At 39.3% G+C, this 17,371-nt stretch overlaps 1 protein-coding gene across 1 annotated transcript in view; it reads right to left on the bottom strand.

Annotated features, from left to right (window-relative positions):
* Positions 1-16,584, bottom strand: part of LOC311596654 (pyrin and HIN domain-containing protein 1-like) — a gene marked incomplete at its 3' end in the record, with an annotated part of 32,876 nt that extends 16,292 nt beyond the window's left edge. Inside the window, 4 exon segments of the mRNA XM_084780314.1 lie at positions 1,163-1,299; positions 2,434-2,718; positions 7,770-8,001; positions 16,204-16,584. Of these exon segments, the coding sequence (XP_084636440.1) occupies positions 1,163-1,299; positions 2,434-2,698 (402 nt within the window). The 5' untranslated portion in view covers positions 2,699-2,718; positions 7,770-8,001; positions 16,204-16,584.
* Between the last annotated feature and the right edge of the window lie 787 nt (positions 16,585-17,371).

Genomic DNA, 17,371 nt, shown 5'->3' with positions numbered 1-17,371 from the left:
AATGAGATGATATACAATAGCCTATCGAGATCATAATTATTTTACAAAATCCTATACCTTGTCAAGAGCAAAGGCTTTTCACTGAGGTCTTACAGAGACATTTGATAATGTAGTGATTGGTTTAGTCACGTGATAGAATTGTGGAAGCATCAGTTTTTGTAGTTTTCTTTCCCTTTTCATCAAAGGGGGAGCGTGCATGTATTTCCCACTGGTAAGGACTGATTTTCTCTTTTGTCTGTTAGAGATTGAACCTGGGATGTTGTGTGTGCCAAGCTTGGCTCTGCTATGGCATTTTATTCCAAGTCCCTATAATAGTATTTGATATTATATGAGGAACAGTGATTTTAATACCATGGTAATTCATTCTGTGTTGCTGGGTTCTGAATCTGTTGAATCCTTGGGAATGGAGTCCTCTGAGCAAATAGCCACGGAAGAGTAGCTCAGGAATAGAAACATTTCATGAGCAATACACCTCTATTCACATTTAATGATGGGGAAGTAGTAGGCCAAGATTTAGGAAGTACAAGTTGATGTTTAATGCCCTTTACCAGGGCTTGCAAAGTCATATCCTTAAAATGACTGATTCTTTTGCACATGTTTTTAGAGGGAGGGATGAAGGGCTGGCGTACTGGCTCAGGAGACAAGAGTGCTTCCTGCACATGCGTGAGGACCTAGGTTTGCCTCCCAGCACCCATATAAAAAGCTGGGCTTTCCATATGTTTGCCTGTAACCCCAGAACAGGGAAAGCCATAGACAGGATGGTCTCTGAGACTTGCTGTCTACCAGCACCGCTCCATGTTCAGGGAGAGAGTGATTAAGCAGCATATTGGAAATCCTTAATTGGAATCAATAGATGCATGCACACACATGTATGTAAAACACACACACACACATACACACACACACACACACACATACACACACACAAATCCAGTAATGATTTTATATTCTGTTACAGGAAATTGTATTGCAATAAAGTACATAGTAATCCTACGGTCCCAAAACAAAATGGGTGATCAGAAATTATGAATTTATTTGCCCTTCCCTTTGTTTTATCTAGGTCCTCGGCATGGATAAGGAGCTAGATTAAGTATGCAGAGAAAGGCACTCAGGCTAACAACCACAGTGGGAGCTCTTTTCAGTGAGATCTTAGATGGCGTACCTCTGTTGACGGCATCTTCATAGTTGGTTCTAGTTCCGAACCTTCCTTTGTGTCATCGGTAAGTTGGGAAGTACTGGATTTATTCTGCCTGGGTGTTTTTGCAGCACTTTTGGGTTTTCTTTTGTTTTTATTTTTAACTGATGAAAAAGAAAAAAAAAGGCAATCAACCGAATGAAGCTGTCCTGTTTTAAGACAGCTGAAGTTCACTTAGTGCTCTTTTGCCTCCTGCTTGTGTCTCATAAGGTAAACTTCCTGTTTGTGTATCCGTGTATTTCCTATATCTGTCACCTATAATATTGACACAGGAACTGCGAATGGGTTCCCTTGCCCTTCTTAGGTGCAACTGACAGTCTTCCCTCATGGGGAGTCTATGCGCACAAACTAAGCTCCATCCCAGCCCTTCTATCTTATAGTTTGCTATTAAGAATATAAAATTTGCACGATGATATGAGAGATTATCCTCAGCACGTCACCCCAAATTATAGAAACAGAGGGAGAAATTGTGACCTGTTCTGAGACATGACAGTGGATTAACAGTGAACTTCAATTGCTTACCTTTTCGGTTCCTTTCCTTTTCTCTTTTTTTGTTTTTTTGAGACAGGGTTTCTCTGTGTAGCCTTGGCTGTCCTGGACTCACTTTGTAGACCAGGCTGGCCTCAAACTCGCAGTGATCCACCTGCCTCTGCCTTCTGAGTGTTGGGATTACAGGCATGTGCCACTGAGACAGAATCTCCCCATGAACCTCAGGCTAGCCTTAAACTGAAGATCAAATCACAGATGTGATGAATTATGATCATTTTTTCATGTGTTTTCAACCCAGTGACTTTATAAAAGAGCACTTCACATCTCTTAGATTCAGGATTCTACTTAAATATTGGCTCACACTTGTTGTCAGAAAATATCTTAATGATGGTGCATCTTAATTTGGAATTGTGAGCTGATGTGAGGATTTTTAAATGTGATATTAAATTTTTGTTTCATGATTTTCTATCCATTACACTGTACTGGAAGCTCTTGTTTCTCTAAGCAATTTTTGTTTTGATGCTTTCTTTTCCTTTACCCACTCCAGACACATCTATCTCCAAATGCATTAGAATTCTTTGTAGAAAAGGAGTTTCCTAAGTTTCCAACAACTTGTTAACATCAGAAGTGCTGTCATTCTATAGGTCCTGATGCACACACTGTGGAAGGAGCATATCAGCTCCTACAAGAAATTCTCAAGGTAGAGAAGGGGAGGGAAAAAGTGGGCATCCAGGGTGCTCCCCTCTTACCTTTTTCCATCTCTTTTCTAAGAATATCAGCACAGTCTCCAGGTTCTGGAATATCTTGGCATACTTCTATCAGTTTGCTCAATCCAGGATCCTTTTGGAACTTTTCTTCCATTAAGTCAGCAATCCGAATTCTGTCATAATCATCTTGCATTTTCTTAGTAAGTTCTAGGTCATGGGTCAGTAAAGACTTAACTACTCTAAAGTTATAGTCACTGATACTTTCTAAACCCAAGAGAAGAACAATTTTCTTGAATTGGTTCACCATCTCTCAAAGTATGGGTAAGCCTACAAGAGAATAACAGTATACATATTTACACATATAAATGTACAATTTTAAAAACAGGGTATGCCTAGGTGAGTGAACCGCAGTGCCATAGTGTTGTCCACAGCTGTGCATGAGAAAGAAGGAGACTTTATTACTAGCTGTGCCACTGTGAAGAGTAAGGGCAGACCTTCTCAGTTAGTAAGTAAGTCTAAGGAATTCTTGCCTGTTGATTATGATGGCTGAGTTAGGTCAGGTGATGGTGGTGATGGGAGAAAGTGGAAACCAGCATTTGGGGTTTTTTTTATTAATTTATTCTTGTTACATCTCAATGGTTATCCCATCCTTTGTATCCTCCCATTCCTCCCTCCCTCCCATTTTCCCCTTACTCCCTTCCCCTATGACTGTGACTGAGAGGAACTTCCTTCCCCTATATATGCTCATAGGGTATCAAGTTTCTTCTTGGTAGCCTGCTATCCTTCCTCTGAGTGCCACCAGGTCTCCCCCTCCAGAGGACATGGTCAAATATGAGGCACCAGAATACGTGTGAACATCATACCCCACTCTACACTCAACTGTGGAGAATGTCCTGTCCATTGGCTAGATCTGGATAGGGGTTTGAAGTTTATGGCTTGTATTGTCCTTGGCTGGTGCCATAGTTTGAGCAGGACCCCTGGGCCCAAATCTGCCTATCATAATGTTCTTCTTGTAGGGGAAACCAGCATTTGTTACATGTGTTTACAGTATGGACTGCAAAGGTTGAAATCCTGGGTCTTTTTTCCATTATATATTGATGCTGGAGCTTGGCTCCTTTTCCCCATTCTTTCTTGGTACTAGAACCTGTCCCTAGATGATCCCTCACTACTTCCTGACTCAAACCCATGCTCAAGTGTAAATAGGCTGCACCCTCCTGTACTGGAATGAGTGTCGGCCACAACAGGATGACCCTTGCTTGAACACTGAGCCTAGCCCACTTGGCTCTTCATTAAGCAGCTTCTTTTAGCACCCTGCCTCACCAGGTGTTCGTCCTTGCTTTCAGTGCCCACAGTCCTGCTACTTTGCTACATACGTTCTAATGACAGATGACAGTGTTAGTGGGTGGAATTATTTCAATAGCTACTTGTTTTTTCTCCTTTTGGGCTTGATGTCTTAGTTGGTTTTCTTTGCTCATTGTACCAGTTTTCTCTGTATAGGCCATGTTTAAACCCTGCTAAAATAAGTTAATAGCTCATCAGTTTCATAAAAAAATTTCCTTGCTCCTTCAAATATTTTGGAAGGCCTTGGGTAATCTGCCTCTTTCACATGTCTCTGTTATATTCTTGATACTACACATTTTAGAGAACACAGAAGCCCTTCCCTTGCCATGCTTTGTGAAGTAGATGGTGTCTTTGTCATCACCATTCTTACATTGCTTTCTTTCTCCCTTCTGCAATAACCTTTAAGAATCAGCTGAATCAGCCTTCTCAAAATTCCCAAAATTCCCCCAATAGACTACATGCCCTTGTCTATGTATGATTAAAATGCAGTTTTATTATTTTCTCACAGTTTGAATCCTAATCTTAAACTTGCTCAACCTACGAAATATACTGATTTGAATTTTATAGACTAAAATGAATGTTCTGTGTGTTTTGCCTAATTTGTAACATCAACCATACATCACCATTATATTCTCACATCGAACATTAACTCACCCCAAAGAACAACCTGTGGTCCATTGCTTACTTTGCTATCATCTGCAAGCCAGTGTCTTTGTATTGTCAGGATAATTTTACTTTTCATATCACACCATGTAAATCAAATAACATTAACTTATAGAAACAATAAAAATTACTATTTTCAATAAAAAAGAATTTCTGTACATCCTTAATAACTCTAGAAGATAGATTGATTCCAATATCTTCTTAAATTTATAAGTCATTTTAATTATGGGTTATTTTGTCTTTGTCTCTCTCTGTCTGTCTCTCTCTCTGTCTGTCTCTGTCTGTCTCTCTCTCTCTCTCTCTCTCTCTCTCTCTCTCTCTCTCTCTCTCTCTCTCTCTCTCTCTCTCCGTGTGTGTGTGTGTGTGTGTGTGTGTGTGTGTGTGTGTGTGTGTGTGTGTAATATTCTAATCAGAGTGCTAAATATTCTAGGACTATTAACTTCAGCATTGTCAGCTATAAAAGGCACAGAGAATGAAAGGCAAGTCCAAATAAAGAAACAGAACAATGATGATGAAGAATATTAAAGAAAGCAAATTTGGGCAAACTTTTATGTGTAAAGATCAGATCACCTGCAAAGATTCTAGGAGCAGAATAAAGCTCATTCTGAAGAGTAATCTGCTGTTAGCAGATCAGGAAAATGATTTTAGATCATGTTGGCCTCAGATGCTACAAACCAAATAGTTTAAAAAATATGAAGGCTTTATTTATTTTGTGAGTTTTGACACCAAGCTTTTTTCAAAATATAAACTGATGTGATATGACAGGAGATCTTGTTGTATTTTTTGCCTTTTGTTTATTTGTGAACACTCATGCATGCTTTGTTATCAACACATTATTTCTTTTTATTTTGGAGTAGTGATTGCAATCTCAAGAAAGTGTGCAGTAATATAGTATTTTGGATATTTGTATTAAAACACATCCTTAGCCAACAAATCCTCGATATCAAAATATATTCCACTGCAATGGCCCAAAGAGGCACCCTCCACTTACCCTGAGTAAGACAAGACATGAGAGTCAGTGTTTAACTTATACAAATTCACAGTCAAAGGAGAAAGCCTCATAGGTATTCTCTGACATTCAGCACTGCAATCGTTTCATATGAGATGATGCCCAGGAACAACTATTGGAAGCATGATATGAAAACAGTGTGTACATTCAGGGGGAGGAGGTCCCCCACAGCCACAGTCATAGGGAAGGGGGATTGGGGTGAAAGTGGGAGGGAGGGAGGAATGGGAGGATGCATGGGATGGGATAGAAAATGAGATGTAATAGGAATTATTTTTAATTTTCAATAAAAATGTGTAAAAAAAAAAAAAAAAAGAAAACAGTGTGTACAATTGAGAGTGCCTCAGAGGAAAACCTAAGCAGAGTGAAAAACAAAGTTGACTGGGTGTGCCTCTGCTTTGGGAGTGAAACCCTCCTCAGTGACAGAAGAGACAGGAAGATATCAACAGGGTCACAGAGAAAGGAAAGAACTTAAGCTCACTAATGCCTTTGTCTTCAATTGTCAGGCACAAGTTATAAAGAAAAGTCAGGAAAGGGAATATAAATGTACCATAAAATGAGTAGCCATAATAGAAGTCAGAAAAATGTGTTATTAATCTACCCTTAAGGACATCACATAATTGGTTAGTTAACATCCTTTGTCAAATTTTATTTAACATGTGTAACATTTATTTAAGTGTTGTTTATAATGCATTCATTAAAGGTGAAAATTTTAAAATAAATTCTCTGCATAGTAACCAATAAAGGCAATTTTTCCATATTAGGATTGTCTTACTTAGAACTAACATAAAAATTCTTATCAAAAACTACAAAATTGATAATAATTTAGCTTCTAGAAATAGATAACAGCTTTAATAGTAGAGTTGTCTAATAAGAAGTGTAAAAACAAGATTTTTATTGTTGATTTAGGAGTGATTACCTTAATTACTAAATAAACAAGGTCCTATTGTTTGTAAAATCTTAGAAAGTCTGAGCAACATAATCGATACACTTCGACAATAAACCATAGGTACACAGAGTGTCTTCAGAATCTTCTAAAAGCTTGTAGTATGCATCTATTTCTACTTAACCCCCCATCTCTTCCTTGCATTTTACCACCAGAAAACCAAAATAAAGAAAACTAAAAAAAAAAAAAAAGAAAAAGAAAAAGTCAAAGCAATTAACTTTCAAGATGACACAAACTATGTATAAAATACAGCCTTTCCTACTTGATGAGGAAGTGAACGGAGAGAATTAACTGCTCATGAAATCACTAAAGCACTGTGTTTGCATAGCTACGACTCCGAGGCATTTTCTACCACACATGACCATTGGTCCTCGTGCCATTGGAATAGTAGACAACGCATTTCAGTGGCCTGGTGCATCATCCCTTATTTCACGGTAATTTTACCAGTCACTAACTTGTTTTTTGTACAGTCACTCACCACAGCCACCAGACCCTAAACACTCTCTAACCAAGAAAACACAAGCCTCCTTCTCACTGGGCACTTACCCAGACTTACCTCTAAAAAGGGTATTTTATAATCTGAAACACACCAAATGTGTTTTTCTGCACTCAGTCCTTTCTGGTGGAGGGATAAAGATGTCTGTCATTTCCTGAGCATCTGATTCCACTACTGAAGATCCACTGCTCAGTGCAGCAGCCACCAGCTCGGCTTCCCTCTCTCTCAAGTGAAAAATCAGCAAGGATTTTACCTGTTACCTTGTCCATTTCACAGAGTGCCTACTTAGCACAGAGAGCAGAGGCAGGACTCACCTCTTTACAAATGTCGTCTGTGATGTCCAGATTTTGCATGGTAGGAAGAAATTCCTGTGTGTGTGTGTGTGTGTGTGTGTGTGTGTGTGTGTGTGTGTGTGTGTGTGTGTGTGTAAAAATGAAATAGTAGAAAGAAAGAAGAAGAAAGAAAGAAAGAAAGGAAGGAAGGAAGAAGAAAGAAAGAAGAAAGAAAGAAAATCTCTTAGAAAGTGAACCTGAGGATTTTGTAATCTTCTGAAATCCCAAGAGAACAAAGTACTTACAGACAGAACAAGAATGCTGACCTGGGTAGAGGCTGAGCAGTGTCTTATCCTGTGCTACTTTGTGGGTAGAGAAGCGATAAAGCAGTGGCATCTCTCAACAGTGTTCATAACTAGCTTTAGATTTCCCCAGATAGTGAGACTCAAAAGTTTTCTTCCTGTGAACACTTAATTACAAAAAAAAAAAAAAAAAAAAAAAAAAAAAAAGGTCAACGAGAGCTAGTTACACTCAGGGTTTTTCTTGCAAATCGTCATAGGTACAAGATCCAAGTTTAAAGCCTTCATGTCCCACAAACTTACAGGTGGGTCCTGAGGATTCTACATTACTGTGAATGAAAGTGAAACCTCAAACCAGAAAAGAGCCACCAAGCCACTTCTTTCTTTTCTGCTCTGGAATCAGACAGCATCAGGAGAACTTGGCTATGTGAGTTGCCAGCTTCACTTGAGTGGTTTTACGAGAAAATCTGAGATGAAACAGCGTTTGCCTTAAATCGTTCCTGCGGTGTTCACTCATTCATCGGCAGTTACCGGGCCCTTGACTTGTCAGAGCACAATATTCCAAACATGCAACTCCAAGCTTCAACCTGGAATACATACAGAAGGAATTGGCAACACCCTCCCTCTTTACTGTAAAATTAAGCTGCCCTCCTTCAGCAATAAGGTTCCTTCTTTGTCACTGTTTCTACATCATGCAAGCATAGTAAGCACACGGTACATTGGGGCCTTGGAAACAGTGGAAAAGCTCTGAGCTTCAGTTAAGGTGATGGGCTGAAATTATGCTTGACCTGCTGTGCCTTTCTGGGAAGGAGAGTTTAACGATTCAGAACTATTGTAGTCCTGAGGCAAGGAGCAGATGGCATCAGGCCGTAGATGGCAATGTGGGAGTCTGCCAGCTGGTCTGCAAAGAGGACAGTGCCATGATTGGGTGACCAGGAGGGTTGGGTGTAAACCCTAAGCCAAGTGGAGTTCTAGGTTGCTAAACTTTACCCTATTTTTAATTGATTGCTCCTCAGTCTTCAAGACCATTTTCTTTGGTAGTGATATGATATCAAGCAACTTATGAGAACTGATGAAACTCTTATGGCCTGGACACATCCCAATTGATGTTCAATTTCCAACACACTGGCCAGTTTACAGAAATTTCAGACACATTCATCCTTAGCTCTTTGCTCTTTATATCCACTGTCTCCACCCACTCTTTGCTCCTTCCCTCTATGTCAGGTCTTTGCATAGGGTTATTATTGACACTGATTATAAATGCAACAGTATCTAGACCCACTTAAGAGACAATAGTTTGGGCATGTTTGGGAGGGAGTTTTTATTTTGTAAATCAATTTGGGAACACTCAGCTTAAATGCGGGCGGCAGCATTGGCAAAGGCTGTGAACTGACTATAAAAGAAAGAGTGCTCCCTAACACTGTATAAGTCATCTGTGCTTTCTGCTCTGCAGATACAACGTGGTCTCTCACCTCGCCCTCCTCTATCATTAAACTGTGAGCAAATACACCCACTTCCTTCAGTTGCCTTTTCTAGGTCTGTTGCCACAGCGATGGGAAAGGTAACCAGCACTGCAGGAAGCCTTCACGGAGGCTCATGACTACTTTCTTAATTCGTTTTCTCTCCTCTATTTTAGGACACCTTCCCTGAGTTCTCAAGATATCCCTGAACTTATTTCGCTCTGCAATGGGAGGTGAGATTCCTTACTATTGCGAACAGCAAAATGTGCTCTGAACATCTACTTCTGGAGAGTCCTTATTCCAAATGACTAAACTCTATAGCATCCTCACATTTACTCATGGAAAATGTAAAAAGGACTGCACTTTTTCTGAGGACATGAGTCTCGACAGTCACATTGCAGACTGGATTTCAGCCTTGACCCGCTTTTTATTGAAATCTTGATTTCTCTGACTATGACACAGTTTGTTCCTTTATGAGCAAGGATTTACCTTTAAATATCACAGCAGAAGGAGAAATAAAAATATTTCATGAAATATATTTACCTTACCTCTATCTGCAGACCCAGTTTTAAAGCAACTAACAAATAGAAGACACTTGTAGAAATGCATGATTCAGATAAAAAAGTTTTTTTCCTTTTAAAGTATAAGCATTATAAAATCAAAATATGTAACAAAAATACAAAAACTGTAGGAAGAATAAAGTTAAGGTCACCATTTCCTAGAACAAAGAGCTAACTTTTATCTGTTGTATGACCTTTCCTGTAGTCGGAACTGAAGTCTTATCTCCACTAACATCAGTGCTGCCCAAGTCTCCATAATGAGAACTCGAGAAATTTCATAACTGAAGAAGGATTTAGCGGACATTTTTCATTTATCAGCCTCCAATGACCTTGAAGAAGAAAGTGATGGCATCAGATCGGTTTTGATGGAGCTCATCACACGCTTCCCTCTTTTCTCATTTTCTCACTGTCTTGTCTCTATTAGGCACTCTATTCTTGTCCTTGCCTGCTTCCCTTAATAATTATCTGTCCTTGCAGTCAGATTTTACTCTTTGGTTTGAAACTACAAAATGAGCTCTTTACTCCAAACCAGCATCAGTGGAAGTGGAAGAGCGTGAGGTGGGTGCCCCGCAATGGCAGTGGATGAGGTGTGCCACCTAATCGCAAGGGTTTGGGCTGAGTGTTCTCCTTGGGCAGGAGGGCAGGAAGAATGTACAAAATGCGTGCCTGGGACAGCTGCTGTGGAGGGTTTAGAGTGTTGACTGACGTCCTGGGAACTGGGGCTGTCTAAGATCGTCACTGTGTGAGCCAGGAGGTGGGCCTCTTGTTTCATTTGTTTGTACTGTAATCCGAGCCTTACTTTACTATACAGTGAATTCTGCATGGATGTGTGTGTCAGTGTGATGTGAGGATGGATTCTGCTATCTTTGTGGTCTAACTTGCTCCAGATATACTTGGAAGCTTATATATAGTGGTGTGAGTTCTGTTTACAATTCTCAGCATTATTTTTAGTTTATTTTTTTTTTTAGACAGGGTTTCTCTGTGTAGCCTTGACTGTCCTGGACTCACTTTGTAGACCAGGCTGGCCTTGAACTCACAGCTATCCGCTTGTGTCTGCCTCCGAAGTGCTAGGATTAAAGGCGTGCGCCACCACTGCCCAGCAATGGGCATTATTTTTATGCTATAGATGAGGACCTTTGGTTTCTTCATGTCATTAATCAATTAAAACAAACAAAACAAAACAAAACAAACCACAAAGCCAGAGGTTGAGACACATCTTTTTTTTTTTTAATATCAGCATGTTCTGTCCTGTCTTTTTGTTTAAATTTTTTCATGCAACATATTCAGACAACTGTTTCCATTCACCCAGTGCCTCACAGATGCTCCCACCTCCCCACACATCTGATGCTGTGGTCTTTAATTCTCTCATTCTTTAGAAAGCAAGCAAACAGATAAAAAAAAGAGTAGTGTTCTTGTGTATATTTTGTTTTCTGATCATTACTCTGTAATATCATAAATGTCTGCAAGACTGTAAATTCTTGTATAACTTTGCTTCCCAGTGGTTATTTTTTTACTCATCTATTACTTTTCAGTGATTCTATTTCTTTATGTCTTGTTATTTTCATTACCTCACTCAGTTACTGGTTTGTGTTCTTCTAGTCTTCACTAAGACATTTATTTATATCTTTTTTCCTTTTTTATTTTTATATATACATTTATATTATTACACATATATACAATAGATTACCTATGGCAAGAAGAACCATGATACAATCAGGAATTATATAAATGTTACATTCTTAGTGTTCTGGCTCTTTGTATTTGACAGCCTTGAAGAAGACATCTTTCCTATCTTGTTGCATCTAAATTTCTGAATGTAAATCAATCTCCATCACATATTGTCATTGTCAACTTAGAACACCTATCTAGACCTAAACATCTTAAACCCTAAAAAATTAAGCTTCATTGTAAAACTAAGCTCCCTGGTCTTCAGTTCCCTCAGAGACTTGAGAAGGAATAAACTTGATTACCTGAATATGCTAGGAGTGCAGGTAAGTAGCTTTCGAATTGAAAAGATAACAGAGACAGTCTTCTACCTGAATAGTCACCCAGAACTCTCTATAACATTGAGCCTTCTGGCCCCGTATATCTGACAGACATATTTGTGAGGCAGGAGCTATTGTGGATTTGCTTACCCTGTCTTGGCAGAATTTGGCTGTCGACTGTGCCTGCAGCCATGCTTGCTCTTATTTAGGCAGAATTCTGTCTCTGGTAGAAATGAGGACCTTTTGCCCAGTGGCTAGTTTGTCACACTTGAAGCCATCTCCCTATGAAAGTTCTTTGATGCTCATCATCCTTTTTTATGTGGGCTGTATGTTACCAGGAGTTACCCTGTGAGACACGTCTATTAATCTAAGTCACATTCCTATTGGATAATGTTTCTGCTTAGGTAAACTCAATACTTTTATTACTTAACTTAGGACAAAATAACTGCTGTTTTGGAACTTACCTGGCTTAGAACTCACTGTGTGAACAAGGCTAGCCTAATTCACAAAGATCTCCCTGTCTCAATCTCCTGAGTGGTAGGAATAAAAGTGTGAACTGCCATGCCCAGATCATAGTTTTATGGCATTTGAGAATATTTCTGAATTTCTCTTTTTTGGATGATTAAAATTATGATATGTTTAAAGGGTGGAAAGGAAAAGTTTACATGTTTAATGGAAAACTTACTTTCCTTCCATCTCTTGAATTTTCTATGGTATACCAACAGCTGAGTGTTAGTAAAAAATTAAAAGCTTGAATCTTGGGAAGGGGGATGTTCCCTGAGAGCACACACCTACATGTTACTGTGTCTTAGAGATTTCAACTGTACTTTATATTCATCTGAGGTCAATTCAAAGCACAGAATCTACATTTATCTTCTGGCTCACAATCAACACTGATCCAACACCCATAGACCACCACTTCCATCATCCCCATAGTATCTTGTCTTTCACAGCAAATGCAGCCCTTCATCTTCTTTTTCTGCAAAATAAATTAATAGTCATCTTCTGAGAAATGGCCAAACCTTGTCACATCTATGAGAAGTAAAAGGTGTCCACGGAATCTTGACACTGACAGACAAAAAAAATGGAGCTGTAGGTTGAGATGTGAGACAGCAAAACAGCTTCAGATATTCTGGGTCGCAAATCCTGATTTATAAACCCTTTGCAAGCTGTACTTATTATAGACTGTGAGGGCTCATCATGTGATGGCTTGACCATATCAAGGATCAACTAAAACCCAAGCCAGTGGACACGCAGGTGAGGGATTATTCTTGGTTGGCCCAGTTGAGTTATGATCCTATCATTCATTTCAGACTATTTTGGGTCAGGATACCAATTTCAAATTTGGGTCACCATTTTTTGGTGAAAATGTATGGGAAAAGACCTGGAAGAAGGAAGTCTTTGCTCTTTATCTGTTTGCCTTCACCCTCACTGGCAATTTCATCTACTCTGCTGCAGAGGCATTCCTTTATTGTTATTAGAACCCACTTATTTGGGGTTCCAATGTATATTAAAGACCAGTTCGGGCATACAGACTCATAGATTGAACAACTATCACATTATTATTATTATTATTATTATTATTATTATTATTATTATTATTTTGTTGTTGTTGTTGAGGTACATAGTCATTATTGTGCATCCAGACCACAGGCTATAAACTACTTTACTATCTCCTCTTAGTATATATAGATTTAATCAGTTCTGTTCTTTTAGAGAACCATTACTAATATATAGACCTATATTTGCTGTATTTTTTCTAGAAAAATTATCTTCATATTTTTCACTCCTATATAAGTAGAGGTTAGATTTCTTAAGGAGTCTACATGAGAATAATGAAAGAAAACCTTCATATCTCTCATTTAACTTCCAAGAACTAAGGAAAAAAACACTTTGGTTATTTTGTGTAGGAAAAAGACTGTTCTGAGTCCTCCTTGAATATATCTCATTTGTGTGGTACAATACACACACACACACACACACACACACACACACACACACACACACAATGTGAACCAATTCTTTGAAAAAGCATTTATATCTGCTAGTCATAGGTAGCTGGGACTTAAAGATATATCCTCCAAGTCCAAGAATTCCTCAATTTTTATTCTATTTCATTGCCTCTATTTATGAACTAAGAGATTGAACTGCATTTCTCTATCTGTTAAATTTCTTTCTTTTAACATTTAAAGAAGAGGATGCTTCCTCAACTATCTCTTTGGTGAAAAGTAAAGGATAGACTAAAAGGGAGCTCTTCATTACTGAGGTGATCAGAATCCAACTTTCTGGACCCAATTTTTCTGTAGCTGCATTCTGGGGGAGAAGAGTTCATTTTGGCTTGTATTTTGGTTGTTACAACCTGTATCATGTCTTAGGAGGTCAATTATCAAATTCTCCATCAAATTCTCACTAATGTAGGGGGTGAAGAACTCAAAGAAACAAAATCTTAATGATATGAGCAATGTCTATGAACCTCTATGAAGTTGGTGTTTCTTGAAAAATGCTATACTTTCTTGACAAATCTCTTTCTAAAGCAATTTTTGTCATGGTATCCCAGTCCTCAACACTGATCAAGAAGGCATTGAGTTCTGGAGTACAATAAGTTGACCAATACCATGGTCAACCATGTATTTTCACCATATGTCAAAATAAGACTGAAAAATTGAAATTACAGAAGAAATTTCATAAAACAGTGCAATGGTTTGCCTTATATACCATAACACTCAAAATATTTCCCCACTTGAGCAAAGATAATTTATTTTATGTATTGCATTGTTTCTTTACCTCAGTGTGCGTACTTGTTATATACATTGGTTTTCATTTATCTGTGACACACTGGATGCACCATGTATATTTATGAACCCATTGTGACCAATATAGTCAGAGATGGTAATGACCTTGATTGGGATACAATATTAAACATCGTCACTCCAAAGAATTCAGTCTTGTGTAAATATTCTGTTGCTTTTGAAACGCCATTACTTGTTTGCAACCTTATTGGTGACCATCTTCCTCAGAAGGTTCTCTAGGAACATTCCGTCAAAGACCAGGTTAGACATCAGAGGGTCCAGGGGTGGTTGAAGTTGAGGTCAAAAGGGTCTTTGATCAGAACGTAATGGTGCCCACCTTTAATCCCAGCATGCAGAGAGGCAGAGGCAGGTGGATCGCTAAGAGTTTGAGGGCAGCCTGCTCTTCAATGTGAGTCCAGGACAGCCAAGACTACACAGAGAAACCCTAAAAAAGGCAGTTTGAACGTAGACTTTCAGATTGAAACTGAACTATCCAGGCCAGAACTTCCTTCTTTTGCTAATGCCTTTTCTAAGTAGAAGCAAGCTGTTAAGAAAAGGCAGCTGCAGCTGGACTTTTAACCCAGAAACCATGTGCAAATTGATCAGCAGGCCGCAATTTATTCCAAGTTTGTTAACTCCTTGTGAGCTAGAGAGAAAGAAGAAAGGAAAAAGGAAAAAAACAAAAACAAAATAAAAAGCAAACAAACAAAAAAACCTCACACACACATTCATACAATGGCTGAAGCAAAAAGAGTCCCATACTTTTTATTTTTGTCTTTGAGTTATGTACTTCCTCAGACATAGAAGAAAAATAGCCATAAAAGCAAAAGGCAGATAAAGTCATTACATAGAGGGAAACACAGCAGGATTATAGATGATGCTTTTTTCATTAAGACTTGCACTTGGCTAAACATTTTTTTTCAATCTAAAGTTCAAAGCAACAGTTTCATGTTTCCCTACCATAAGCTCATTATAAGTTCAAAGTAAAAATTTCTTATGTATCTTTAGTTCCACAAGCTAATTATGAGTTCAAAGCAAATAGGTTTTTTATGTCATAGGTTAACAAAGTTTTTACCAAGAAAACAGGTCATCTATCTTATGTCTTATTTTTGAAGTTTCATGTAGTTAAATTATCACTAAGTTCCTATTGCTGTCCCACTTTCCTGGTAAGTGAAGACTTTCATGGGACATGCCCCTTGGGCTAGTGTCCAGATATAAGTAATTATATACCATTTGACTCCTTCTGCTTCTGGGTTAACTCACTCATTATGATCATTTCTAGTTAAGAGGTGCCCCTCAGTCACAGTCATAGGGGAAGGGAGTAAGGGGGAAACGGGAAGGAGGGAGGAATGGGAGGATACAAGGGATGGGATAACAATTGAGATGTAATATGAATAAATTAATAAAATATATTTTTTAAAAAGCTGCTTCCTGTGAGGGTAAGAACATTTGCATGTGTGCGAGTGAGGAAGAGCAGAGGACAGCCTGTGGTGTTAGTCTTGGCTGTTCACCTTGGGCGAGCCAGGTTCTTTCTTGTTTGCTGCTGTGTATGCTGGGTGAGCTGGCCTGTCAGCTGCTGGGGATCCCGGTGTCTCTGCCTCTGAGCTCCCCACTGGAGCACACAGTGTTTATAAACGTGATTGTTGCACTGTCTGGATTGGACTTGGTGTCCTGTAGGCTTTTTGTCAACTTGACACAAACTAGAATCACTAGAAAGCAAGAATCTAGACTGAGACGCTGCCTCCGTCAGATTGGCTTGGCAGCCTGGATATAGGACATTTTGTTGTTGTTGTTGTTGTTGTTGTTGTTGTTAGTAATGATTGGTGTGAAAAGGCCTAGCTCTCTGTGGTGGTGCCATCTCAGGCAGGTGAAACCAAGTCCCTCCCAGATTGCTTTGTTTAGAATGTTTCATCGCAGGAGCAGAGAGAAAATTGGGACAGGGATTAATGAGGTTGTGATAACCTCTGTCAATATGTTATAACAACAGAAGATTACCTTCGCTGGTGTTGCTGCAGATGCCCCAGGTTCCTGGGTACTGTTGGACGCTGTTGCTGCCCGGATACTGCCGGGTGATGATGCTGTTAAAAACATTTGGGAGGTCTGGACACTGCTGGCTGCTGCTGCTGCTGCTACTGCTGCTGCTGCTGCTGCTGCTGCTGCTGCTGCTGCTGCTGCTGCTGGAAACCTTTGGGAGGCCAGGATGCTGCCGGCTGCTGCTGCTTGAGACATATTAGTGGATTGGTCCCTGCTGGAAGCAGTTGGTAGAGGTAACAGAGGAGCCTGGACAATACAGGAAGGAGTTGGAAGGTACCTTAGAGGTCAGGAGTCCCAGACTACTGCTGCAGACACCTGAGGAGTCTGGTAAACAAACATGTAAGTTGGTTCTGTAGGCCCCTGAGGCAACAGTTGTAACAACTGTTCTTTTAACTGACCTTATAACAACTCTAGTTAAAGTGCTGCATATAATCTATTATGAGGTCAAAATGATTTCATAATGGCATACCTTCCCAAGAGAAAATATTTATTTTAACAGGTTTTGCTATGAGCATTTGACAATGTGACGAGTGATTTAATCATATGAAGGAATTGTAGAGACTTCGGTTTGTGGGTTTGCTTCCCTGTGCATGTGTGTGTGTGTGTGTGTGTGTGTGTGTGTGTGTGTGTGTGTGTGTGTGTTGGAGACTGAACCCAAAGTCCTGTGCATGCCAAGGTATTCTCTCCTCCACTACTGAGCTTTATTCTGAACTCCCAGTCATGGATTTCAATGTTACATTGAGCACAATAATTTTAACACTAAAAGACTCAAGTTAAGATACTGGAGAACAGCATCCTCTGAACAGATGGTCAGAGGTAGGATTGGCCCACACAGGAGCAAACGTTTCAGTCACATAACTCTTCTATGCATCTCTGTGGTGAAGGAAGAGCAGCTCTATATTTAGTTAACAGACCGAGTTGAGGTTGAATGCCCTTTAACAGGCTTTGGAAAGCTGTGTTTTTAAACGGACTACTATTTTAACAGTGTCTAAAAGAAAAATAATGATTTAGCCTGCTTCACATTCCTTTATTGTGCCTGTTTGGGCAGATGTGCCACTGTGCCACTGTGCAGGTCATAAGACATCCTGTGGGAGTTTGTTCTTTCACTATATCATGTGGGAGCTGGGGA

This window comes from Acomys minous, assembly GCF_964271855.1.
Source record: "Acomys minous genome assembly, chromosome: 1".
NCBI lineage: Eukaryota > Metazoa > Chordata > Mammalia > Rodentia > Muridae > Acomys > Acomys minous.
This window is presented reverse-complemented; position numbering and strand designations above follow the sequence as displayed.